The sequence below is a fragment of the Telmatherina bonti genome (genome assembly GCF_933228915.1).
Source record: "Telmatherina bonti genome assembly, chromosome: 10".
Taxonomy (NCBI): Eukaryota; Metazoa; Chordata; class Actinopteri; order Atheriniformes; family Telmatherinidae; genus Telmatherina; species Telmatherina bonti.
Genome location: NC_136628.1, coordinates 25,833,425 through 25,856,898, shown reverse-complemented (window position 1 = coordinate 25,856,898; position 23,474 = coordinate 25,833,425). Strand labels below are relative to the sequence as shown.

Sequence of the window (23,474 nt, the reverse complement as noted above, 5' to 3'; positions counted from 1 at the left end):
GCATCACCCTCACTGAAGAAAAGCTAGGCTTGCCATAATTGAAGACAATCTCAATGCAGATGGATATCAAGATGAGATTTTGCAACCTGTAGATATCCCACATCTCCCCAGTCTGAGATCGAACTCTAACAGTCTACCAAAATGACATCGTTCACCCCCACAGTCTCTGATAGTGAGGTTTATCAGAGACTACCTCCACAATTCGGAAGAGGAGATGATAGAATGACCTTCCTAAAGCCCTTCATTCTTATTTCAGACTTGTGGGATTAGATTGTTTTGGTTTTTCATGCCAGACTGACTAAGACAATCATATTGGCAGATTTGTGACAAATGCTGATCAAAGAATGGGATGCCATCCCTCAGCAATTTGTGACCATACTGGTGACCAGCCTGAGGATGAGGTGCCAACCAGACTGTTGTGGCTGTCTATAATTCCTCCACATACAACAGAGACCCCTATTTATTGAATGACTTCATTGTTAAATAAATATGTCTCTTTTCAAAATTCAAAATTAAATCCACTAAACGACACCAAACAAAAACCAACAGCAGAACAAGCTGTTCGGCATTGGCAGAGACTATTTATTTACAATGTTATATACCCTCCAGAGCAGAAGGTGGCGTTAGTTCCCAGCATGATAAGTGTCCAACACATCAGAACCCCAGAAGGAGAGTGCTGTTCGCTTGTGTGTTTTTTTTCCCCTCCTGCTGCTCTGCCCATTGCTACTGAGCGCCATATTTTCCCCATAAAACTAAAGTATAATGAAAGTATAAAAACTAAAACCTCTTCGGTTGTTCGCCCGGTTTGTGACATGTCCGTGCTAAGGTAAAATCTGTGGATTAAAATCCTATTTACTGACGTTACTAGCAAGCCCCACTGAAAGATAGCTTCATGCTTTGCTAGCGGAATCAGCTAATAGCTAAGCTAAATCGCGATGATCGATTCAAATGTGACGAAACCACATAAAATTTTTTAGAGCCAATATTGCAAAGTGGTGCATCAAGAATATGTAAATATATCTCGTAATATCCAGGAACGACGGGTTATCTGAAATGTATAAATATATTAAACTTCTGTTGTGCAGCTCATAACGTAGTTTATAATATACACTACATTCATTTAGTCGAATATTCCTGCTTTAGCTTGGTATATTTGGCCTTTAAGTTGTTCTATTTGGTTATTTTAAAATGAATCTTTGAATTTAATATGGATTATTTGGACAGGCGTTCCTTAAGACATCTTCTCCAGGTATATTGGCTTATTAGAAGAAGGCCTACAATGTCAACATAACGCATCATGAGTAGTGTAATCAGAAATGTATACACATCTTAGAGAGAACCATGTTAGGATTATATGGATTGAATAATTTTATTTTGCTATTTATGTTTTTTTTTTTTTTTTTTTTTATTTTTTTTAAAAATCCCTAATGACATGGAAATATTTTAATGACAACTGAAGGTTTGATAAGATTCTCCATACTTTGTGATTCTCATTATTATTTTGAGGCTCAATTGATGATGCCTTTATTAGGTTTATCATGATAATGTGCACTGTAGCTTAACTAACACGGGGTCGTGTTATCTAACTTACAGCCTGTGTTTTGGAACCGACAGCATGGGTTAAGACATTAGAGGATTTAGCAACCTCAAGCCCAGGTTTTATGATATATTTGTTCAACCTCCTTTCTGGAAAAGCCCCCAGGTTGTGCTGCATTTCCAAGTTATACCTGAAGAAGATATCAAAATGGGACGGCTTGTCAAATCGTATTTATCACAGAAGACTGAAGCATGACTTGCAGGCACTGAAGAAAGCCTTTTATAGAGGATTTAGCATTGGTTGACAAAGGTTAAATTAGGATTATTGAACATTCTTTGTTGTTTTATTTAATATTCTCCTAAATTCTAAAAATCTAAAAGATTTTACAAATTAATTTTATTTTTAACATTTCCAAAGTTGTAAAAATATATAATAAAAATTTCAAAAGTTAAACTATCATTATAACCATTTTGTTTTGTCTTGACTGCAGCTCCTCGACCAGCAAGTTGAACGTCCTAGTCAACAAGCTTCACGAGTACTTGGCTCATTCCAATGTTGAGGACAGCAGTGGTGCGCCTACAACTGAGGATGGTGATGGTACATACATTTTTAGCCTACGTGTATTTAGTCAAAATGTTTTTTATCATTTATATGCTTAAAGATTTAAGAGATTTTCTGTTTACAGGTCTGACAAACAAGAGCTGTTCTGTGGGAAATTCAGCCAGCCATTCTGTGGCAGAGGTAACTTAAAGGAAACATATTATTAAACATAAATATTTATAATTCCCTCTTCTGGCAGTCACAACATCAACACCTTCTTGGCCATTGCAAAAACACTGCTTGTACCAAAATAGTTCAGGTGTAAAAATATGTAGGACAAAAAAGGATGAAAATTTTATCATATTAAAAGCTAACAAGTCACCAAGATGAATTTTAAACTGTGTAGCCATCTTCCTTCTAAACTCAGTGACCGATGTTTATAGTTAATTTCAAACATCACGTGTGTTTGACAAAAATCAGGGTAAGACGTCAGGGTAAAAATCTTTTTGAGTGCGAGGGTGGAAGTGATGTTTAGGATAAAACTGGAGTAAATATTAAATTAATCCACAGTTTGATATCCAAACTGTGTATCCATAACAGAAAAAATTCTGTTATGGATACACAGAAGCAGTAGCAGAAACATGCACCGTATGTCTGGAACGAGTTTTCATTAAGTATGCCTTGTTTCCTTGTGTGGAGACACCTGTTAAGGTGAGCGTCACATGATCTCAAAGACTGAGACACAAATAATGGTCATGCCCTGAGTATGGAGGGGATTATCTGTTGTAGCTGGGAGAGAAGAATATGCTGGATTTTTCATTGGTCACCTAAAAAAAGGGGGGTCTAAATACTCCGTAAATATAGCGATAGTGTTGCTAAATTGGCAACTCTGCAAATTATTGGCTTTTGCTTACTTGCACTGGTGCCTGTGTGGTCAAAAATGAGGTGTACTGCTCCAGTTCTATGTGCACAAACTTGCACAAGCACGTTGTATTGGGGCTCTGTCTATAGGCAGGTATCACTAGATTGCACCTGCAAAAAAATGAACGAGCCAAAAAATAAGGCCTATATCACACTATTTATCAGGGCTACGCAGTTCAGTCCTACGAGGATCACAGTCATGCATGTTTTCACTGTGTCCCTGCTCCAACACACCTAACTCAAATTAAATGGATCCAACAGTGTATTAGGTTCTGCACAATGACTCATTAGTTAGAGCCAGGAGAGTTGGAGCAGGGACCTATTGAAAACCTGTAGGACTGCAGCCCTCGTAGAAAAAACTATTTCTGTGTCTTAAGCTGTGTCATAAAAGTTGCATCTACATTTAAAATTTCATTTTAAAATTGATAAGATGCAGACGCAGACCTCCCTCTTATTCAGTATCTTAGAAGAATTCTATTTTTCTCTACAATCTGAGTAGTTTATGTCGCTGATGAACTCCATTGCCTTCCTTCTTGTTATATTTTCTCAAGAAAAAGTACAGAACTTTGTAGCCGCAGAGAGCACGAGTTGACCTTGAGAAATAACCATGCTATCTTGTTTTTGCAGGCAGGTCTGGATGGCAGATACTCAAAGAGGTAAGTTCATTGTTTATTACCGGTAATGTTTTATTTAATATGATACCTAAATACTTGAAAATTTGAGTACAAGATCTGAAATTTCATTTCATCCTGTCATAGTAGCTAAAGTGTAGCTATAATTATGGATCCAATATGTTGTCTTCTTTCCTTTTATAGCACTTTCCAAGTATGTTGTTATCCTGGATTTTTCAAATCTTTTAAAACCATTTTTTTTACTCGCTAATATCACAGAAAACCTTCAGTTGTCATAAAGCACTCTGGACTGGATGAATCTGGTGACTCAAATGCAAGTGAGGACGTGGACTTACCCATTAGTGCAAACGGCCACCTTGATGTCACTAGATTGCCTAAAGGTAGGCATTAGAAAGTTCTCCATTGCTGTTTTGCAGTCAGCTGCCATGTTCATGTTAAGCAGGACTAATTTTGATGCAATAATGCCAGTTGTCTGGTGTCTGAAATGTTTCAGTAGCATGTTGTATAAAGATTCGGACATGTCTTGGGGTAACCTTGAACCTTGAAATGCTTGTCTTTTCAGTGGTCTGTGGTTTCTGAAGTAGCTGAATATGCTTCACATTTTTTATTAAAACAAATAATCTAACTTTTAATATCAAATACTGAAGATTGTATATCTTTATTTATTTATCATTGTTGTTGTTTTTACACAGGCACAGTGCTGGTCAGGCCTGAACCAGTTGACAATGGAAGAGATGATTTCAGAGGGCCAGAGTTTCGCAGCCGAAAACCCAACGTACTGCGGAAAGAGTTTTCAAGGAGACGTGGAGGTCAGTCGCAACTAAAATGAAACCAGTCTCAGTTCCAGGATTGTATTATGCAACAATTTCCTTCCTTATGAACAATCACTCAAGTTCAGTCAAGTTAATGAAAAAATAAGAAATTTTTTTGTTGGTATTTTTACACATTAAAAAAAAGTCACTTTATTTTGTGCAGCTAATCATATTAGTATTGTTGTTGCTAACAGTGGAGTTTTTGTTTCCCAGGAGGTGAACATGTGGGAATTGTATGCTGTACCGCTTGTGGCCGACAGGTTAACCACTTCCGAAAAGATTCCCTGTATCGACATCCAGTTCTAAAAGTACTCATTTGCAAGGTGAGTCTGAGTATTGCCCTGAAATAAAAAAATATCAAATTCTGTTAGAAGCTACTTACACTATTTTTGTTTAAAAAAAAAACCCTATGGACATATGACAGAAGTATAAACTAGTTTTTACCATACTGCCTTTTTTATTTATGATCTGTCGTGTATTTAATCATATTGTAATTAGGCTGTAGCTCAGGAGGAAGAGGAGTCATCTTTCAGCTGGAAAGTTGGGAGATTGATTCCAGGCTTCTCGTGACTATGTGCCAAAGTGTCCTTTGGCAAGACACTGAACCCCATGTTGTCCCCCGATGTGCCTATCGGGGTATGAGTGTGTGTGTGTTCTCACTCTCATATGTAAGACGTTTTGGATAAAAGCGTCTACTAAATGACTTTAGAATAGAGTAGCATAATTTTTATTGGAAGCATTTTAAGATAAACTAAGGGAGACTGATGATTTATGCAAAGTTTCATATAGAGGCGAGCTGTAGGGATATCATTGCAGTGTAACTGTATTTATCTTCATACCTTCACATAATTTTAATGTGTATTTCAGGGTTGTTTTAGTTCTGTGTGGAGCACTTCATTTAACATAACTACAAAAATAATATTTTATACTTTACATGTAAATTATGTGAAATCTGACAAACTAAATTCAGTGTTTCCTTCTTCACTTTGTCATTTTTATTTTATTTATTTTCACAAGCATGTTGCTGATGCTAAACTAATTCTGACTGAAAAATCAACTGATTTTTATCAATCTTGGCATTGAAGAGATGATATAACACATTTCATGACTTTTTCCAGCATTCCTTGCCATGCTATATTGATTTTTTGTTAATATACTTTAAAGGTCTGTTATTGATTTGATGATATGATCAAAGAGTTTGATCATATGTGAATATCAGACTCACTGCTGCTGTGCGTGCTGCTGATATGTTATTACAGCTTAAGTACATTTTTATTTAAGTGATACTTTAATATCCAACCTAGAAAATCCGAGCATATGAAATAGTTTTGGTAAAGCATTTGTGGACTTATTCATATCAGACACTGATCAGGATGATGTGGTATAACTGTAGTGAAATCAGTGTTTTACTTAATATAAATACAAATTTATTTTACTTGGACTATTAACGAAAAGGTAATAAAGAATCTGTTGTTAAAACCCTTTGCTGTTTTTCCCCTTGATTTGAATGAAGCTTGCTTTTTCTAATATAGAGACAGGCTGCTTTTTTAAATTTATTATAATTTGTTTAGGATGTAGGAAAATAAAGATACGTGTTTACCAAGGCAGTTGATTTTAAACTAGGAGAAAAGAAACACTGCAGCAACATGAATGTAAAAACAATGTCTTTGACAAAAGTTGAATTTTGTAGTGACTAAGAATTAATACTATTTATGTTCTGCTTGTTTTGACAGGCTTGCTACAAATATTACTCAAGTGATGACATCAGTAAGGATGGAGATGGGATGGATGAGCAGTGCAGGCATGATTTTTTTTTAATTTTTTTTTTTTAATATCAACTAATGAAATGTTTTTATTTTAAAACACGGTTTTGTCCTCTGCTTACCATCTGTCCTTTTTCCTCTTGCAGGTGGTGTGCTGAAGGAGGCAACTTAATCTGTTGTGACTTCTGTAGCAATGCTTTTTGCAAGAAATGTATTCTAAGAAATCTGGGAAGGAAAGAATTGTCCGGGATTTTGGAGAGCAAATGGTACTGCTACGTGTGCAGTCCAGAGCCTCTTTTCGACCTGGTGGTGGCGTGCAACAGTGTCCTTGAGAACATTGAGCGTCTGTGGAACCAGCAGAGGAGGCGGAATCGGGTAGAGCCAGAGAAATCTGAACTGTATCACATGTTGCCACATTCGCCACAGAACATTCCTTTGGATAAATGGGATCACAGTGGTATGGATGGGAATGTGGTTTTCAACTACAATACTCTGCAAGTTTCCAAGGAGATTACCAAAAAGACCAAACATTTAGTGGACTCAACAAATGCCTTAAACCAAACATTTGTGAATTTTATTCATGATGTAACAGCAAACAAGCAGACTGCTGGTATTCGCGTCTTGTATCTGAACTCTTTTTTGGGTGTAGTTAAAGGCTTACGGAAATCTCTTGCAGCTCTTGAGGATAGCCTCAAGGAAGAATTCAGTGATTTGGATGTGTTAAACAATTGGGAAAAGATCCTGAACGGTGACTTTGATAGTGTTCTACCAGAAGCAGACGTTGAGCTGGATAGCTCCGATGCAACGTGTTTGGATGATTTGCAGAAACAGGCAGTTGAGCACTTTGAAGATAATGATTCTGATTCAAAGGGATTCACAGACGGGAGAGGCCAACATGACTGCACTGGCAAGGAAATTGATTCAGATTCAAATAGAGCTCAACAGAGAGCAATAAATATGGACCTGAAGTCTTCTGAAAGTCAAGTTGACATGAGTAAAAAACTTGTAGTAAAACTTACACCAGTTGCCATGGAGCAGGAGCCTTTGTCTGAAGATCAAAAGATGGAGGAGGATGTCCAGAAGAAAGAGAAGAAGTCCAAGAAAGAGCCTGAATCTGAGGATGAAGAAAGATGTGATGTGTATGTTAAAGCTGATGGTGAGATGAGCAATGACAACTCGAGTGCATCTCTCTTACCAGAGGGAAAAGGCAACAGACGGTCTCCTCGTGTGAAAACAACTCCTCTGCGAAGGCCAAGTGATGTTAAAACCAAAACGTCTCTTTCAGCGGGAGACAGTGATAGCGACTCTGAGCCTGAGGAGACCCCCAATGATGTGCCAGCCACAAACACAGAAGAACAAAGTTTGAGCAGAACAAGAGATGACTCTGACTCAGATGAAGTCCCCGCTGCTCTGCTTGAGCGAGCGGCCTTAACACAAAGCTCAGATGAACCTCAGAGTGATGATGAAGGGGATAAGGCATCAACAAACAAGGTGGCTAAGAAATGCCTTTTTTGGCTCACTAAGAACAGCCCAATGTCACCTGAGAAGATGCGGCGAAAACGCAAGATGCTGGACCGCTCCTCTGAATCGGAATCAAGCAACAGAGGAGTCAAAGCTCAACAGGAAAGTGGAACTGACTCCTCCAGTGACGACCAGGAGTCGCAGCAGAAAATACATCACTTAAGCACGGTGAGGTCTATCGGGAAGCCTCACTTTGTCAAGAGAGAAGAGGAAGGTGTTGCTGGTAAGCAGAGAAGAAGGCAAGCTCAGAAGGCCACAGCAAAAACTCACCAGGGTGCATCGGATTCATCCTCATTAAGTGATGATGAGCAAGATGACGACTCTGCAAGTGATGGAAGTGACCAGAAGATGAAGCCAATCACCGATGATGTGGCCTCACTAGGAGTAGCAGCATTCCACCAATCATCAGGTAAATCTAACATCATTCTGCATAACCAGACATGAAGTGCTGTAGATATTTTAAGTAGTGATTTAAGGGAAATTACTCCAATCCCTTTTTACAGAGGTGCCCAAAGTGGCTCCTTGAGGGCCCATTGTCCCGCAGGTCTATGATGTTTCCTGCTACAGCACAGTCAAATTGATGAGTCAACATACTTAGATCAGTTTGAATCAGGTGTGTTGGAGCAGGAAAATATCTAAAATCTGCATTATTTGGACTGGAGCTGCTCACCTCTGAATGCCTATTGTCTGGTCAAGTGCTTTTTTGGCAAGTTATCTTTTCAAGATTAAGTTTTCAGAAGCAGAAAATTTGAAATTCTTACTGGTGTGAGAGTTAAATACTCTTCCTGGGCCTAATAGATACTGTTGGTTCAGATGACTGAAGAGTCAAAATGCTTGTTTTTAAGGTTGCATGGATCTGAGTGCTCTGATGCACTTTTCATCCACAGAAAAGTAACTTCCCATGATGGATAGATTTAGCTAAAGGGTCATATTTTACTCATGGCATTTGTTTTCCTGCAAAGCAACGCTAATTACCAGATGCTAAAGAAGTACCTTTTTTACTGATTTGTTTTTCGTAGGAGATGAGGAGCAGTCTGGGCCCTCGTGGGCAGCCGATGAAGATGACGATCCAGAAAATAGGTACGGATTAAAAAGCCCGGATGTAGAGTTTGTACACCCTAGATGTAGAAGAAAGAATGCATTTTCGAATCCTGAGCTGTGTGTAAAATCTCGCAAACCCTCAGTCATACGAACTCAGTTGCGGTCTTTTCAAGCGAGACCGAAACGTAGCTGCAGAGCGCCAACAGTCAAATACACATCTTAGAAGTACACAGTAAAACACTGGGGTCTGCAGCATGATTCAGTCAGACTAAACTTTGCTTACAGCAACTTTACGACTGATGAACCAATTTTCAGCTTGGTTGCATTATATATTGGGTACTTTACATAAATGCTATAGGTCAATTTCTTCTAAATTTGATTATTTTTCATCAATATTTCTTAAATCATTAAGAGTATCTGTTCTGTAATGCTTGGTTGAATCAAAATGGGAGACCTTGCTGTTAACTCTGCCCTAAAGCATGAACTTGAACAATGAATGAAACTTTGCCTTACCGTTTTATCTCTTAAAATGCCACAGGTTTGTTTCCTGTGAAAATACTCTAATAGGTAGAAGAGATTTTATTCTGTGTTTTACAGAATACACCAAGAACTTTTTTCCACCATTAAGCTTAACTTAAGTTATGGGAGTATTGTTATTTACACGTGAAGTATATAGTTTGATACCTGCCTGCAAAACGTTTAGATTAGCAGACAAAAGCCAAATTTGGGTTATTTAGGACCCAGCTTTTTTTTTTTTTTTTTTTTTTTTTTTTTTTTTTTTTTTAAAATAAATGAGCATGAACATCAGTATTTGTTTTTGTTTGAAGGAAGTTTAAACCTAAAATGTTGTAGACATGTATGTGTCACAGTTGTGGTGTGACAATTGAATTTTGCCCTAATGTTGATAAGATGGTAAAGGTTTGATGTTGTTTTTTTTTAAATAAAATATCAAACACAAAGAACATGGCTCTGTTAATGCACTTTAGATTTATTTCACTCAACATTAGAATTCCTTTCGAATTCTCACTTTTTGTTGGTGAACTACAAAGTTAGCAACCAGTTGTGGTAGGAGTGATTTATCCTACCTATCGATTGACTATTCTGAATCCTGTAATTTACACTTGGCCATGTATAATAAATTTCTTAATGAGATTCAGTGATACTGATAATAAATTTCCTAATGAGATTCAGTGATACTGCTGGAGCCTGGTATCTGGTCTCCTTTCTTTTCAAACTAGATGATGTCTTAATGCTCAGTTGCACCATTTAAGTCCTTTTTTAGTGACTGACGAGCCTCATGTTAGACGCCTCTCTCTAAAAATATTTGGTTCATTCTAAGTATTCGTATTAAATTAGGTCCTTTTAGAACTTTTACTGATATGATTGTGATATCGATTGCTTGAGGAAGTTTATGGGAAATAATTATATATGTGTGTGTGTGTGTGTGTATAAAAAAAATAAACCTAAAAAAAAGGCAAACAAGCTGTAAAGTAGTGGTTGGAAGCAAGAGCTGATCCAGTTCCACCCCATTAAATTACAACAATTTTAAGTTATTATATAACAGTCACATTGATAATTGATAATAACCACTACACATTACATGTTGCTGGTTCTGTATGCTGTACTGCTGGTTGGTAGTCTACTCATGGGGTATGCATACTATGTTGTGTTAGTGTCTAAAGAGGGCTCTGGTGTTCTTTTCTGCATCACTGTTTCCTATCATCCCCTATTGTGTTTTCACAAATCTATTTGCATATTTTAAGATATTTTTCCACTTCTAGAAATATCCAGCCTGTAATTCATGTACTGAAATGTCCGACACTGTAAAACTGTGGAGGTTATCAACATTATTATTTGCGCCTTAAGTTAAAAGAAAAATTGGCGTAGAAATAAGAACTGACACATAAAAAGGGCGTATTTCAGTTGGTACAAATACAACCTGTGGACAGATTTAGTTGGAGAGACTGACGGACTGACTGGTTGCACTACTGCATTGTTTGCTCTAAGAGCTGCTTTCAGGGACAATGTCCTTGTTTATCAAGATCATTTTTATTTACATTTATTCATTTGGTTGACTCTTCCCAAAGCAAGACATATTCTGTCAGCTTTTGGTTCAGTGGAACCACACCAGTGTTTTTCAAGTTTTGCCCCACTTTCTTTACACAGTATACATTACTGCTGACCATTAAAACTTAATGGTAAAATCTTTATACTTTTTTTAAACTTGCGAATATAAACCCCAAAGCTGTTACGGCACAACAGTACTAGTTTGCGACAGGTGCAAAGTCATAAAGATGGAAACAATTTTTCCAGGTCATTGCTTTGAAACTGAACGGCAACCTTGTATATCTGGGAATTGAGAGTGGGCTGTGAAACAATTGTTGAAATGCAAGCGACCAAATTTACACAATGCTTTAACGACATCCATGTTTGTTTCTCATGTTTTTTCCAGGTCGGATTTTCTGACAGCACAACAGTGAAAGCAGTGCTATTAGGCATCAGTCGCTTAATCTTGGATATTTTAGTCTCCAATCAGCACTTAGTTTTTTTTTTTTTTTCCTCTCGTAGTATGCTTTTAGCTGTAGTTGTAGTAGTGGTAGTGACACTTCAAGTCTAGAAAAAATGGTCAGCAGAAATGTAAAGTTTTCATTGTTTGTGGCTAATGGGCTAAAACCTGAAAATGGCGTTTATATTCTTTCAGCATCACAACTCGTGATAATTAGTGTTAATCATGCCAGTCATGTGTGTTTACTTTGTTCAGTGTTTGCTCTTCCTGTTGCGTCTATTTTTCTAAGTTTAAACAAATAAAAACATCAAGGCTCCCAACTGCTAGTGCTGCTGTCCTTGCCATACTATGATGCATCCTTTATAATAAACTGGACTTGAACTCTGTGAAAATGGCAGTAATGTCCATAGGCATGCATTGATAACCCATGTTATGATCAGGACAAGACCTTTGCTTGCCAGACCCATTGTGTGACGTGCTTTTGGACCCTCAGATATCATGCAAAATTACATGTGTATATTTACTAATTGTACATATTTTTTGACCAGTCAAAAACAACCGTATGGTATTAAAACCTCAGAGGTGCAGTGTGAAACAAAATGAAAGAGTAAATGAGGAAACACGGTAACATATAAATTTAAAACTGCTTATCAATTGCTATCTCATCACTTTCCTAAAATAACTATAATGTTATCGTTCTCTTAGAATGAGCTATTTCTATCTGCTGCTGTATTTGTGCTACCATTTTTACTACGGTGTCTCTGAATGGACAAACCACTTGTGTGTGAAGTGAAAACCCTCTGAGCTTTAATGTGCAGTACCGGCTTTGTTTGATATGTGCAAGTGCACCGTTTGGGTTAAGTAATGCCTCAAAAGGCACATAGAAGAAGATGTTACACATTTACACAATTTTGAAGTGACTATCAGTAGTGCAGTCATCGTGAACTCGAGGCCACAGGATCCACTCGCAGATGAAAACGTGTTTGTCTTCAAGAGTTTTAACCACTACCTTCAATCGTCCGTTCACGGCTGGGCTTGGCATTTGAATTCATTTCTATGCCCACCATTACCTCCAGATATCAGTAATTCTTACATACTGTACCTTTAAACTTTTTACATTTGTAAACTAGTCATATTTATTGTGAAACTGTAACATTTTTGCTTAATTTGTAATTATTTTTTAATGTTGGAGTTCATATTGCAGTTAAAAGAATTTGGCATTTAAGACATTTTGAGTAAGTATTTGTATCTAGACTTTCTATTGTTTTTGGGTAGTATGTAATTAGCATTATTTTATATTTACACGCACACACACACACACACACGTATATGCATACATACATAGTGAATTTGTTGCCATCTAGTTAGCTCAAAATATTGTAAGACAACTGGGGTGTTTGATTTTTACATAGAAAAACAAATTCAGAATAAATTAAATACAAAAAGTGCATTACAAGAATTAGCAAAACAAAAAAGAAATACAAACTATTGTCCCTTGTTTCCCAAAGAAGAATAAGCTTTGTTTTTTTTTTTCTGTGGAAAATACTCATTTGTTGTAATAAATTCTTAAGTTTAAGAATGTCTCTGTCTCATTTTTATCATTTATAATGTTATTTACAATGAGTTGCTATCAGTGGTGGTGAAGTTGTTTTGTGATCATGAGTTTACATATTTTGTTAGCACAATCTGGATTATTTAGAAATGACTAATGCTACAACACTAAACATGCAAATTATTCTACAGTTATTTTTCTTTTTATTTTGCTAATCTGCACCTGATCAACATGAAAAGATGTAATTGTATTAATATTTTTGTTTGACATCAAGTAAAATATTCAGCATAGAAATTGACATTGATCAAAAATTGAACTTCAGGTGCTTTTTCCTTCTTTTCTACCTTTGAAAGAATCGCTAAGAAAATGCTATTGGCCCAAATTAAAGCTGACTACTCCTCGCCTGATGATATTTCTTCGGATGAGGAAACGCAGGAGGATGACTCCGAATCAGAGGATGACAAGGAAGCCAAACAGGTCAATCAGGAAAATGGGACAAATGAACATGGTAAGTTCATATTTCTTGTGGTGTTATCAAAATGACAAGTTTTAGTAATAAGTAATTGTCATAATGAATGTAAACATGTAGTACAAAACCTTCTGAGTAGCAGGGGGCTGTTGTGTCAGGTTGGATTTAGACTGAGTGTAAATGATGAGAGGATGCTTCTCTGCTGCTTATCTCTGGCTGCAGAATCCTCTGACACCATGTCTGATGACCCCAAGTCCAGGCACCATCTTCTCCGATACAAACTAACTTTAGATGAGGGACCATCGAGTGAAAAAGCCGATGGTGAAATGACAAACGAGAGCAAGAGAAAAGCCAAGAGGAAACGCCTCATCTGTAAGCACATCTGTCTCAGTAAAACATGAAAAGGGAACATGAACAACATCCTGATGTACGTTTTTTTTCTTTTCTTTTTTTCCTGTCAAGCTGATGGAGAAGACACTGAAAACACTAGTGACTCGCGTGAAGATACGGGGATGAGCGAGGAACTCAGTCAGACAGAAGACGAAGATGATCTTGAGAGGTACATTTCCTTCAGCTGCCACTGAAAACCCATGAAGTTCATGTAGGGCCACATTGCTCCTCTTAGTACTCATCAAGGTATTAAGACCTGTGTGTAGGTTTGTGCATGCTGCCGAAGGCCTTGGGTTGAAGCCACCCCATGTATGTTTATGGTCCACCTCTGCTAAAGTTTCTGAGTCGAGGTCATTTAAGCGCAGCTCAATCTGAAGATGTTATTTATTTGGAGTCGCTCACATTCAGTTCAGCTTTATTTGCATACAGTAAGTCCATTTTTAAGCAGAAATGCAACACAAAGTGTTTTACAAGACAACAGATAAATTTATAATGACAAAAAAACACTTAAAAAAAAAAGATACAGTTCAGAAATAGTGAGAAAATGGTGATGTACAATAGTAATAGGAAAGAACAAAAATGAGTTTAAAATATACATTATAGGGGATAATAAACAATGACAAGGAAGATGAGTAAATTCCACAAATGTTCTTTCAAAGAGATGTTTATGATTTCAACTTTATTTTTAAAAAAGCCCTTCTCAAGCATGCATATCAACCAAAGTACTTAACAAAGAAAAGGTTATGTATATTAAATATAACAAGACCTTTAAAAAAAACCCTTGTAAATTGCAAGTACAATGGAAGGGATAAAGGGATTTTGTTATTGCTTCATCCTGACTACCAAAGTTATGTTCTGGCTATGTGGGGAGGGGGAAAAGAAAAAAGGGTCCACATTCACATTTTGTACAACCTCAGAATAAGGAGTTAATAGAAAAAAAAACCATGGTCTTTTCGGTATTACTACTTTATTACTAGTTAAAGCTGCATACTATTTAATGGGCAGTATGTTGGGATGTTAAAACCAGAGAGATGCAATCCTTTTACCTTTAGCTAGCTATACTGTGGTTATCGTGTTTTAAATTAAGCACAATATTTTAAAGAAGTTATGTGGACACTTAGCCAACATGGAACTGCAATCGTCCAGCCTCAATGTAAGAAATGTTTGGAATTGATTGTAACGGATAACTAAGGATGCTCCAAACTTTGATCGTGTTACACAGATGAAAGTATGTCAGTCAGGAGACCTGTTTGATTCAGGAATAAAAATAAATCCTAATTCTTATTTTAAAAAAGAAAAGTAATTTTACCATCTCTGTGTCTTAGCGCTTAGCCTTCAATGTTGCCTGTGTAGTGTAACTAAAATTCATTCTACTGGAGATTGTAGTATAAGTATCTGTACAATTGATTGCAAGTACCCATGATATGGCTTATGTACTAATACTTCAGTAAATATTTCAACGTTTTTAGTTGGTATGTACAGTAAATACATTAACACAGTCTCTTTTTTTCTTCCCCAGATTGGACACAAATGAGGAAGAAACTAATTTAAATTATGAACTGAAGAAACAAGTGCCCTGCATTTGGTTGTCGGACTCCAGTGAAAAGGTAGCAGTCAATGTTATATCTTCATCCTTTTTTTAAAAATATGTTTTTACTCATCTCTGATACCATTAACTAAAGTCTTGCCTCTTTAAAAAGGATTCGTCTGTATCTATTTATTTCATGGGCTTTTCTGATTTTGGGTAGAGCGATGAAGAGCATGCAAGAGAAGAGACCAGTGAAAGTAAAGGTACCCCCAAAGGACGCAAAAAGATCCGCAGAATCATTGATGATGTGAACCTCTGCGCTGAGACTCAGGAAGCGCTTCGGGAGGAAGAGGAGCGACGCAAACGTTTGGCAGATCGAGAGCAACAGATGGAGGACAGGAGAGAGGTACATCAAACGCGCCATTAAAACACACTTTGTCTTTGCAGTGATCTAACACTTGGACTGTTCCCTGGAAATATTCTTTAAAAAAAAACAAAAAAAAAACAACCGGTCCAATTTTTGCAGATAATTGAAATACCAGATGAGCTGTCTCAAGTGATTTGTCCCGTCACAACCAAGCTGATCTTGGATCAAGATGAAGAGACTAAGGAGCCTCTGGTTCAAGTGCACAATGACCTGGTTACAAAATTGAAGCCTCACCAAGTGGACGGTTAGTTTTTATCCTCTTGTCACACTTAAACTAAGGGGAACATTGTTCATTTCTATTAACTATACAGGCTTAGTGAAAACAGTTGCTTTTTGCACAGATACATTCAGATTTGGCTTGTTTCATACCGTCATTGACCATTTCAGATCCCCAAAGTAAAATTTTTTTTTATTAAACATTACTAATTATGTCTTATGAAACTTAATGTCACGCCTCTAAAGTTGCTTATAGTATTCTTATTGCTCTGTTTTAGGTGTCCAGTTTATGTGGGACAGTTGCTGTGAGTCAGTGAAGAAGGCCAAGTCTTCTCCTGGATCAGGCTGTATACTAGCACACTGCATGGGTCTAGGAAAGACTCTGCAGGTAATAATAAACATTTTTATCTCCAGTATTCTTAATTCCTTGGGCACATCCAGGATATAAAGGTCAGTTATTATTAAGTCATCATTACCGCCTGCAAAAAGTCCCAAAGTCCTGAACTCAATGTTGTTTTCTGCTTGTTTCATACTCTTGCATTAAATGTTTTTGTTTTAACAGGTAGTGGCGCTCCTTAACACTGTGCTGCTCTCACCAAACTTAAAATTCAAAACGGCTTTGGTTGTTTGTCCACTTAATACCATCCTCAACTGGGTCAGCGAGTTCAAGAAATGGCAAGAGAACATGGGTGCAGCTAAAGTCCAGGTATGAAAAGATGTCAAAATCGCTTAAGTTTTCGTATTGTCCATGTCTGCTTATAGTTCTAACATAAAAATGTGTTCCAGGTTACTGAAATGGCTACAAAAAAGCAAGTCTTTGAACGACTCGTAGCTATGAGGAGATGGCAGAAAGATGGAGGCGTTATGATAATGGGGTATGAGATGTACCGTATCCTGTCTCTGGGACATAAAATCAACAATGAGGCGTGGAAAAAGGAGTTGAAGAGCGCATTAGTCAATCCAGGTTCAGAATCTTTTAACAGCATGACAATATAATATCTTGCTTGTAATTAATTGGGTTTCTCATGACAATGTCTAAAATTTGTTCTTTTCAGGTCCAGACTTTGTGGTTTGTGATGAGGGCCACATCCTCCGCAATGAAACCTCCAATATCTCCAAAGCAATGAATGCTATCAAGACCCAAAGAAGAGTGGTTCTGACTGGCACACCACTCCAAAACAACCTTGTTGAGTGTAAGTCTAAACTTATGAAAGAACTTGGAGAGCACAGACCTCCGCCAAGCAGCTCATTTCCACCCATGTTGTGCTTCCAAAAATCCTTCCAGATTAATCCCAAAATTTAATGTAAACTAAGTTGGAGAAGCAAAAGAATCTCCAAAATCCTCTCAGTAGTGTTTGCTTAAAGTTACTAACAGACAGATAAAAGCAGGGAAAAACATAACCTCCTTGGTGGAGGTAAAAACAGCCTTCTGGACATGAAAAAGTGAAGATACAAAACACTGGCAAAAAGTTTACAGCTTTGCACTATGTGTGTGTAATAAGTTAACCGAGCATCCTTGAAGTGATGATACATGTTTCGGTTTTAATTAATAAAGGAGAGAGATAATAAAAATGCAACTATGTAGAAAAATGTATAAATACATAAATAAATGATAATAATATTGCCAACAGTTATAATGACAATCTACACCACATTGCTTCTGTGTTGTTCTTAGCACTTCAAGCTTGTCTATTTTTTTTAAAACTTCTGTCCACACATTTCCTGTCAGAATGATAAAAAGAAATGATTAGAATTTCTTTTCTCCTGTCCTGTGTGTTGTTTTACTAAATCACTTTATTCAGTTGATAAATAACTTGTATTGCCATGGATTGTCATCACAACAAATATGGGGAATATGTCCAATGTTTGAGGATAAATCGCTCAAGCAGGACAACCTACAAACCAGTTTGAAAACTTCTTTGAAAAAGTGTAGCATGGCTGTGGAATATCTTTTAAAAAATCACCAAAACATGAACATTAACACATTATGATTTGAGATTCTTTGCCATCATCTGTCAGCGCTTTCTGTGACAGAAGAACTTGACCCTCTTATCATAAATCTATAATACTAACAACCAATTTGGTTTTAATAGGTCTGTGAGTGTGTAGTTATTAAGGGTGGGAAATCGAATAAAAAGAATAGAGTATTGAGATTTTTGGCTTCACAATTTTGAAATCAATTTTTTGTTTAAAAAAAAAAAAAAAAATCCATTATAAGTTGTTTTTTTTTAAAATTATTATTATTATTGTTTTTATTGATTTTTTTTTTTACTTGTCTTCTTGGGCATTATAGCAGCAGAACGATGGTCTGGCTACTGTGGCGTTTTTTCCGAATTAAAATAAAAAAACATGACTAGCAAAAAGTTTTATATATTTTTTTTTTCATTTTTAATCTACAAAAAAAATCGTAATCAAATCGAATCAGGAGAAAAACATATCGTAAAAGCCCTAGAAGTTATACTAGCTTAGTAATGTCACCATTGCATGTTTTGTTCCCTTAGACCACTGCATGGTTAATTTCATCAAGAAGAATCTTCTGGGGTCTCTGAGGGAATTCAGAAACCGCTTCATCAACCCCATACAAAACGGCCAATGTGCTGATTCCACTCCGAAAGACGTCAGGATCATGAAGAAGCGAGCGCATGTCCTTCATGAAATGCTGTCAGGATGTGTGCAGGTTTGAAGAAAAAAAAGAGAAAAATCCCAGCCAGCTGCATGCTGTCTGATTCATTTTTATTTTCCAGTTTCATCCCACTTTGTTCATCTTTTTCTCAGAGAAGAGATTACTCAGAGCTGACCCAGTTTCTGCCCCCGAAGCACGAGTACGTGGTGGCTGTGAGGATTTCTCCACTTCAGTACAAATTATATCGCTATTACCTCGACCATGTCACAAGTAAGAGCTTGTTTTTGTCAAAATACATGTAGACATGGAGGTAATTACCAAGTCCTCAGAGATTTTTCAGACATTTAACCACCAGAATCACACATCCGCCTGTTTTTTTTTTTTTTTTTGTTTAGATGAGAGCTCTGTGACTAATGAAATGAAACATAGGCTTGGAGCAAACCTGTTCAAGGACTTCCAGGTACTTGGTCGCATTTGGACTCATCCATGGTGCCTTCATCTCAGTCATATCAGCAAAGAAAACAAGGTACAGAAATCAGATTACATTTCTCATTGATAAACCAACATCTTGATTAACAGCTGTGTGTTTTCATTTTGTTGCAGAGACATCAGGACAAAAAGAATCAGCTGAAGGGAATGGGTCAGCTGAGACATGTAGAAACCATTGTGGCTGAGAGGTAAATTGTTTCATTTGATTTTGTTCTCTTCTTTTATCAGCTCTTTTACTGGCTTTTAATAATACTCATGGTTTGGTTCTTAAATTGGATCTTCTGAATCTGTTGAAGAAAAGGCTAATTGTATTGTTATTGGTGAGACAAGAAAACAGGATTAATCGAAGCACATTTACCTATTTAAAATTGATTTATTCCTTTAATTCTTGAGTGATAAGTGATCAAAATTATTATTTGAATTGGAAGCAAAAAAGCATATGAATTCATAAAATGTAAAAACAAATAAATATGGATATATTTATTGTCTTTAGCACCTTTGTAATTGATCTGTTCTGCATGACCTACCGCATGTATTTTATCTGTTGTGTATTTTTGATGCTACAGTGAAATGGAGGCAAACGGCACAAAGATTACAGACGCTTCCGGTGCCGCGGTGATAGAAGGTATCTCTTTACAACTGCACATGTCAATATTGATCCAGTCCTGTAGTTTGTAAATATTGTGATACTGTTTGTGTTCCTAGGAGCAAAAGCGGCCTGCAGCTTTAAGCCTCAGGGTCCAAAAGACGACTGGTACAAAGATCTGATCTCTGAGAAAGATGCCAAAATCATGGAGCACTCTGGGAAGATGGTGCTCTTATTTGAGATCCTCAAACTGGCAGAAGACCTGGTCGATAAAGTGTACGTTTCTTTAGTCTTTATTGCATCTTGGACAGGGGTGTCCAAAGTCTGTCCTCGAGGGCCGCTGCAGATTTTCCATGTATCCCTGTTCCAACACACATGGCTTCTATTAAGTGGATCTGTTAGCCAATGAAGTTCTGCACAATGACTGATTATTTTGAGTCAGGTGTGTTGGAGCAGGGATACGTGAAAAATTGTGGCCCCAGTGGACCGGAGCTGGACACCCTTGATTTAGGATTTCTTGAATAGTGCTCTCAGCGTTTAATGTCTCTTGTGCTCTCAGCTTAGGACGTTGAGACGTTCCAGCCAGTCTTTATGTATAGACTTGTTTATAAAATTCCCTGAAGTCATTGTTCATGTCTTTAAGGTCAATTATCATTTTCCAGATTTTGATTTGATGCTATGAATGGACCTGTTAGCTTGTAAACCCCTCAGTTATCGAGAGTTGGTCATTTCTGGGGCTTGTACTGGTTTCAGTATACAATTAGTCCTGCATCTGGTCAGATAAAATAGTGCTTTATTCATATGTAAGGATGTGCTGTAGTGTGGAATAGTTTAAGGAGGGTTGATAAAATGGTTTGCAGATGCATTATTCTTTTTATATGTTCAATTGTTGTTTCTTTTCTTTTTTTCATAGAGGTTTCAGAGATTAGATGTCCTGTAATTACAGCTTTAATGGTGGGAATCTGTGACTTTAAAACTATTACTGACTTCCAGAAATTCTGAAAATTTACAAGAAGTGAACTGATTAAAATATTGCGTTTGAAAGAAGAGAAAAAGCAGCAGCTATACTGCTCTTTTCTGACGTTCAGGTTGGGAATCAAAAACACCAGAGAATCTTCTGAATATATGAATATGCCGAATTTGTGTTTTGATATCATATAAGAGTGTGTTTGTTTCTTTCTGTAAGCTACGTACAGTGTCAAATATCTGTCTGTACGTCATTACAAAATTTATTTTTGCATTTTTAGGCTCGTGTTCAGTCAGTCCTTGGTCTCCTTGGATCTAATCGAGGCGTTCCTTGAGGCTTCTCACCGTGCCAGAGACCCATCATCATCGTTCAAAGGTTTTCTTTTTTTTTCATGAAAAAAAAAAATACAGAGACAGAAAAAAAGAGATTTTCTTAGTTGCACTGCTTTTGATTTTTTTTCTGTTTGTTCCAACAGTGGGAACCTGGATTAAAAATGTAGATTATTACCGTCTTGATGGTTCCACCAGTGCAACATTGAGAAAGAAATGGACAGATGAATTCAGTAATCCCTACAATATGCGGTATTCTGTCATATCTGTCAGACTGAATACACTTGAGTAACACAAGCAAAAAGTTTAATGGTTAATGTTCTGATTTGATTTTGATGACTTGTTTTTAGCGGTCGATTGTTTCTCATCTCAACAAGAGCGGGATCGCTCGGGATCAACCTGGTGGCCGCTAACAGGGTCGTCATCTTTGACGCCTCCTGGAATCCCTCTTATGACATTCAGAGCATTTACAGAGTGTACCGCTTTGGTCAGCTGAAGCACGTGTTTATTTACCGCTTCGTTGCTCAGGTAAAGAAGAAAGCCTTCAGTTATGATTATCAAATAATAAATGTTAGACAACATGTATTTTCTTTGGTTAAAAAAAAAGAAAAAAAGTCAAATGTCATGTTTGTTACTTAGTGCAGGAATAAAAATGACTTTTCATCTCCAGGGCACCATGGAGGAGAAGATCTATGATCGTCAGGTGACCAAGCAATCTCTGTCATATCGGGTTGTCGACCAGCAGCAGATCGAGAGGCATTTCACTCTTTTTGAACTGACTGAACTCTACACATTTGAGCCAGACCTGCTTGATGACCCAAACTCTAAGAAAAGCAAGCGACCGCCTTCTCTTATACCCAAGGTGACTTCCACCAACTTTTTTTTTTTTTTTTTAAATATAGAAGTGTCTACTTTGTGGCCATGGAAAAATGAGAATTTGCCACATTTGATCATGGTTTGTGTTTGTTTCTCAGGACATGGTCTTGGCACAGCTGTTGGAGACCTGCAAAGATCAGATTGTGTCTTACCACGAGCACGAATCCCTGCTGGACCACAAACAGGAGGAGGAGCTCAGTGAGGCAGAACGCAAAGCTGCTTGGGACGAGTACGAAGCAGAGGTGAAGACACACATTAACTATAATGAGCAGATATCTCTTTCATGGAAGCTGGTTGTTGGGTGCGGTTAGTTTTCAAGATATTTTTTGCACTTTAAAATATTTTTGTGTCTCTTTAGTCAAACACAACCACCCACCCAGTCAGCGCTAACCAGGACACATTGCCCCAGAAGACTAATGAGGAACTAATGGTATAAAGCAAAAGGATTTATGAACTCTTTTTCTTGGATTTTCTGGTGATGTTTTGATCATATATAAAGTGTATATCCCTCTTCGCAGGAGCTGCTGAACAAAAGCAGAGCGAATGTATCAATGACTTTCCTGGCGCTACAGAAGATGAGGTCTCACACTATCGAGGACTACAAGTTATGGCTGGTGAGAGACGTCACTGTGAAAAATCTGGATACATGTTGTAAAGCAGTGACAACATTGTGGAAAAGAAAGCTTTTTAAAATGTCGATTTATTGCTCATTAGTGAAGTAGAAACAGTGGCTGGGGTCAGAGTGCTTTTGAGAGACCTTTAGTAACTGAGACTATTTAAAATATCTTAACATGAATTCATCCTACAGAGACAGCAGTATCCCCTCTTACCAGAGACTGAGGTTGATATTAAAGCAGTGATGTGGAAACAATATGATGACAAAAGGCAGGAAATTACACAAACCTTTTACAGAGATGCTCTTGCACAGCAACAATCAGTAAGTCATTTATATAATATGTCTGTTTGTCTGTACATATTTATGTGAATAGTTATTCACTTATCAATTGTGTCCCTTCGTAGCTGACGTTGAGAATTGAGAATATACTGAACAGCCGACGGAACCAAGGGATGCAAACAACTGTGACTGGTGTAAACCACCCGGGAAAAACATCCATGCCTTAGTGGGGAGAGAAGTGATGTCTTTTCCCTTCAACACACTGTTTCACCATCATTTCACTTCACTTCACTTCATCATTTTATTATGTCCTTATTAATCTCTGAATCTTTCCATTACATAGAAAGAGTCCATTTAACCTCTGCAGCTTTAGTATAACATGACAAGTTATCATGGCGTTTTCAAGTTTTACCTTAGTTTGTTGACGGTGTGCACTTTAACCGACACAATAAATGTACTCACAGTCCCAAACAAACTGCGTTTGTGATTGCTGCTTGTTAATATTGAAAGTAACCTATAGATGCCTAAAAAAATCTTTTCTCATTTGTATTAACATTTTAAATGTTTTTTCTAAATAAAACAAATTAAAAAAAAAGGTTCTGTGGTGTTTTTTTTTTTATTTTGCCAAGAGGGTCATGCTTGATGATTTGATGTTAGACATCTAGAGGTCAAAGATGGGCATAGAAATGACTTCATATGCAAACACAAGCATGAATAGATGCTTGCAGTCAAAGACCAAAAAATTCTTGCTGGCAAACATGTTTTCATCTGCGAGTGGATCTAATGGCCTCCGGTGCAGGGAGGATTCTTGGTTTTGTTTAAGGCATTATATTCCAAACGGTGCTCTAGCAAAG

The 23,474-nt window shown here is 37.1% G+C and overlaps 1 protein-coding gene across 1 annotated transcript; it reads left to right on the top strand.

The window, feature by feature from the left end:
- The first annotated feature begins 706 nt into the window (after positions 1-706).
- LOC306761595 (transcriptional regulator ATRX-like) lies at positions 707-23,197 on the top strand. Its single transcript, XM_079247829.1, has 35 exons — positions 707-826; positions 2,028-2,134; positions 2,223-2,278; positions 3,626-3,654; positions 3,889-4,010; positions 4,323-4,439; positions 4,656-4,765; positions 6,176-6,243; positions 6,352-8,135; positions 8,746-8,806; positions 13,179-13,333; positions 13,517-13,666; positions 13,757-13,853; positions 15,204-15,291; positions 15,433-15,618; positions 15,739-15,883; positions 16,134-16,243; positions 16,418-16,561; positions 16,642-16,819; positions 16,911-17,048; positions 18,357-18,532; positions 18,631-18,748; positions 18,874-19,004; positions 19,082-19,155; positions 19,534-19,592; positions 19,673-19,829; positions 20,801-20,895; positions 20,996-21,101; positions 21,200-21,377; positions 21,520-21,711; positions 21,824-21,967; positions 22,084-22,155; positions 22,244-22,339; positions 22,534-22,662; positions 22,746-23,197. The coding sequence occupies exons 1-35, from the start codon at positions 813-815 to the stop codon at positions 22,845-22,847; spliced, it is 5,688 nt and encodes a 1,895-aa protein (XP_079103955.1). The 5' UTR covers positions 707-812; the 3' UTR covers positions 22,848-23,197.
- The last annotated feature ends 277 nt before the right edge of the window (positions 23,198-23,474 follow it).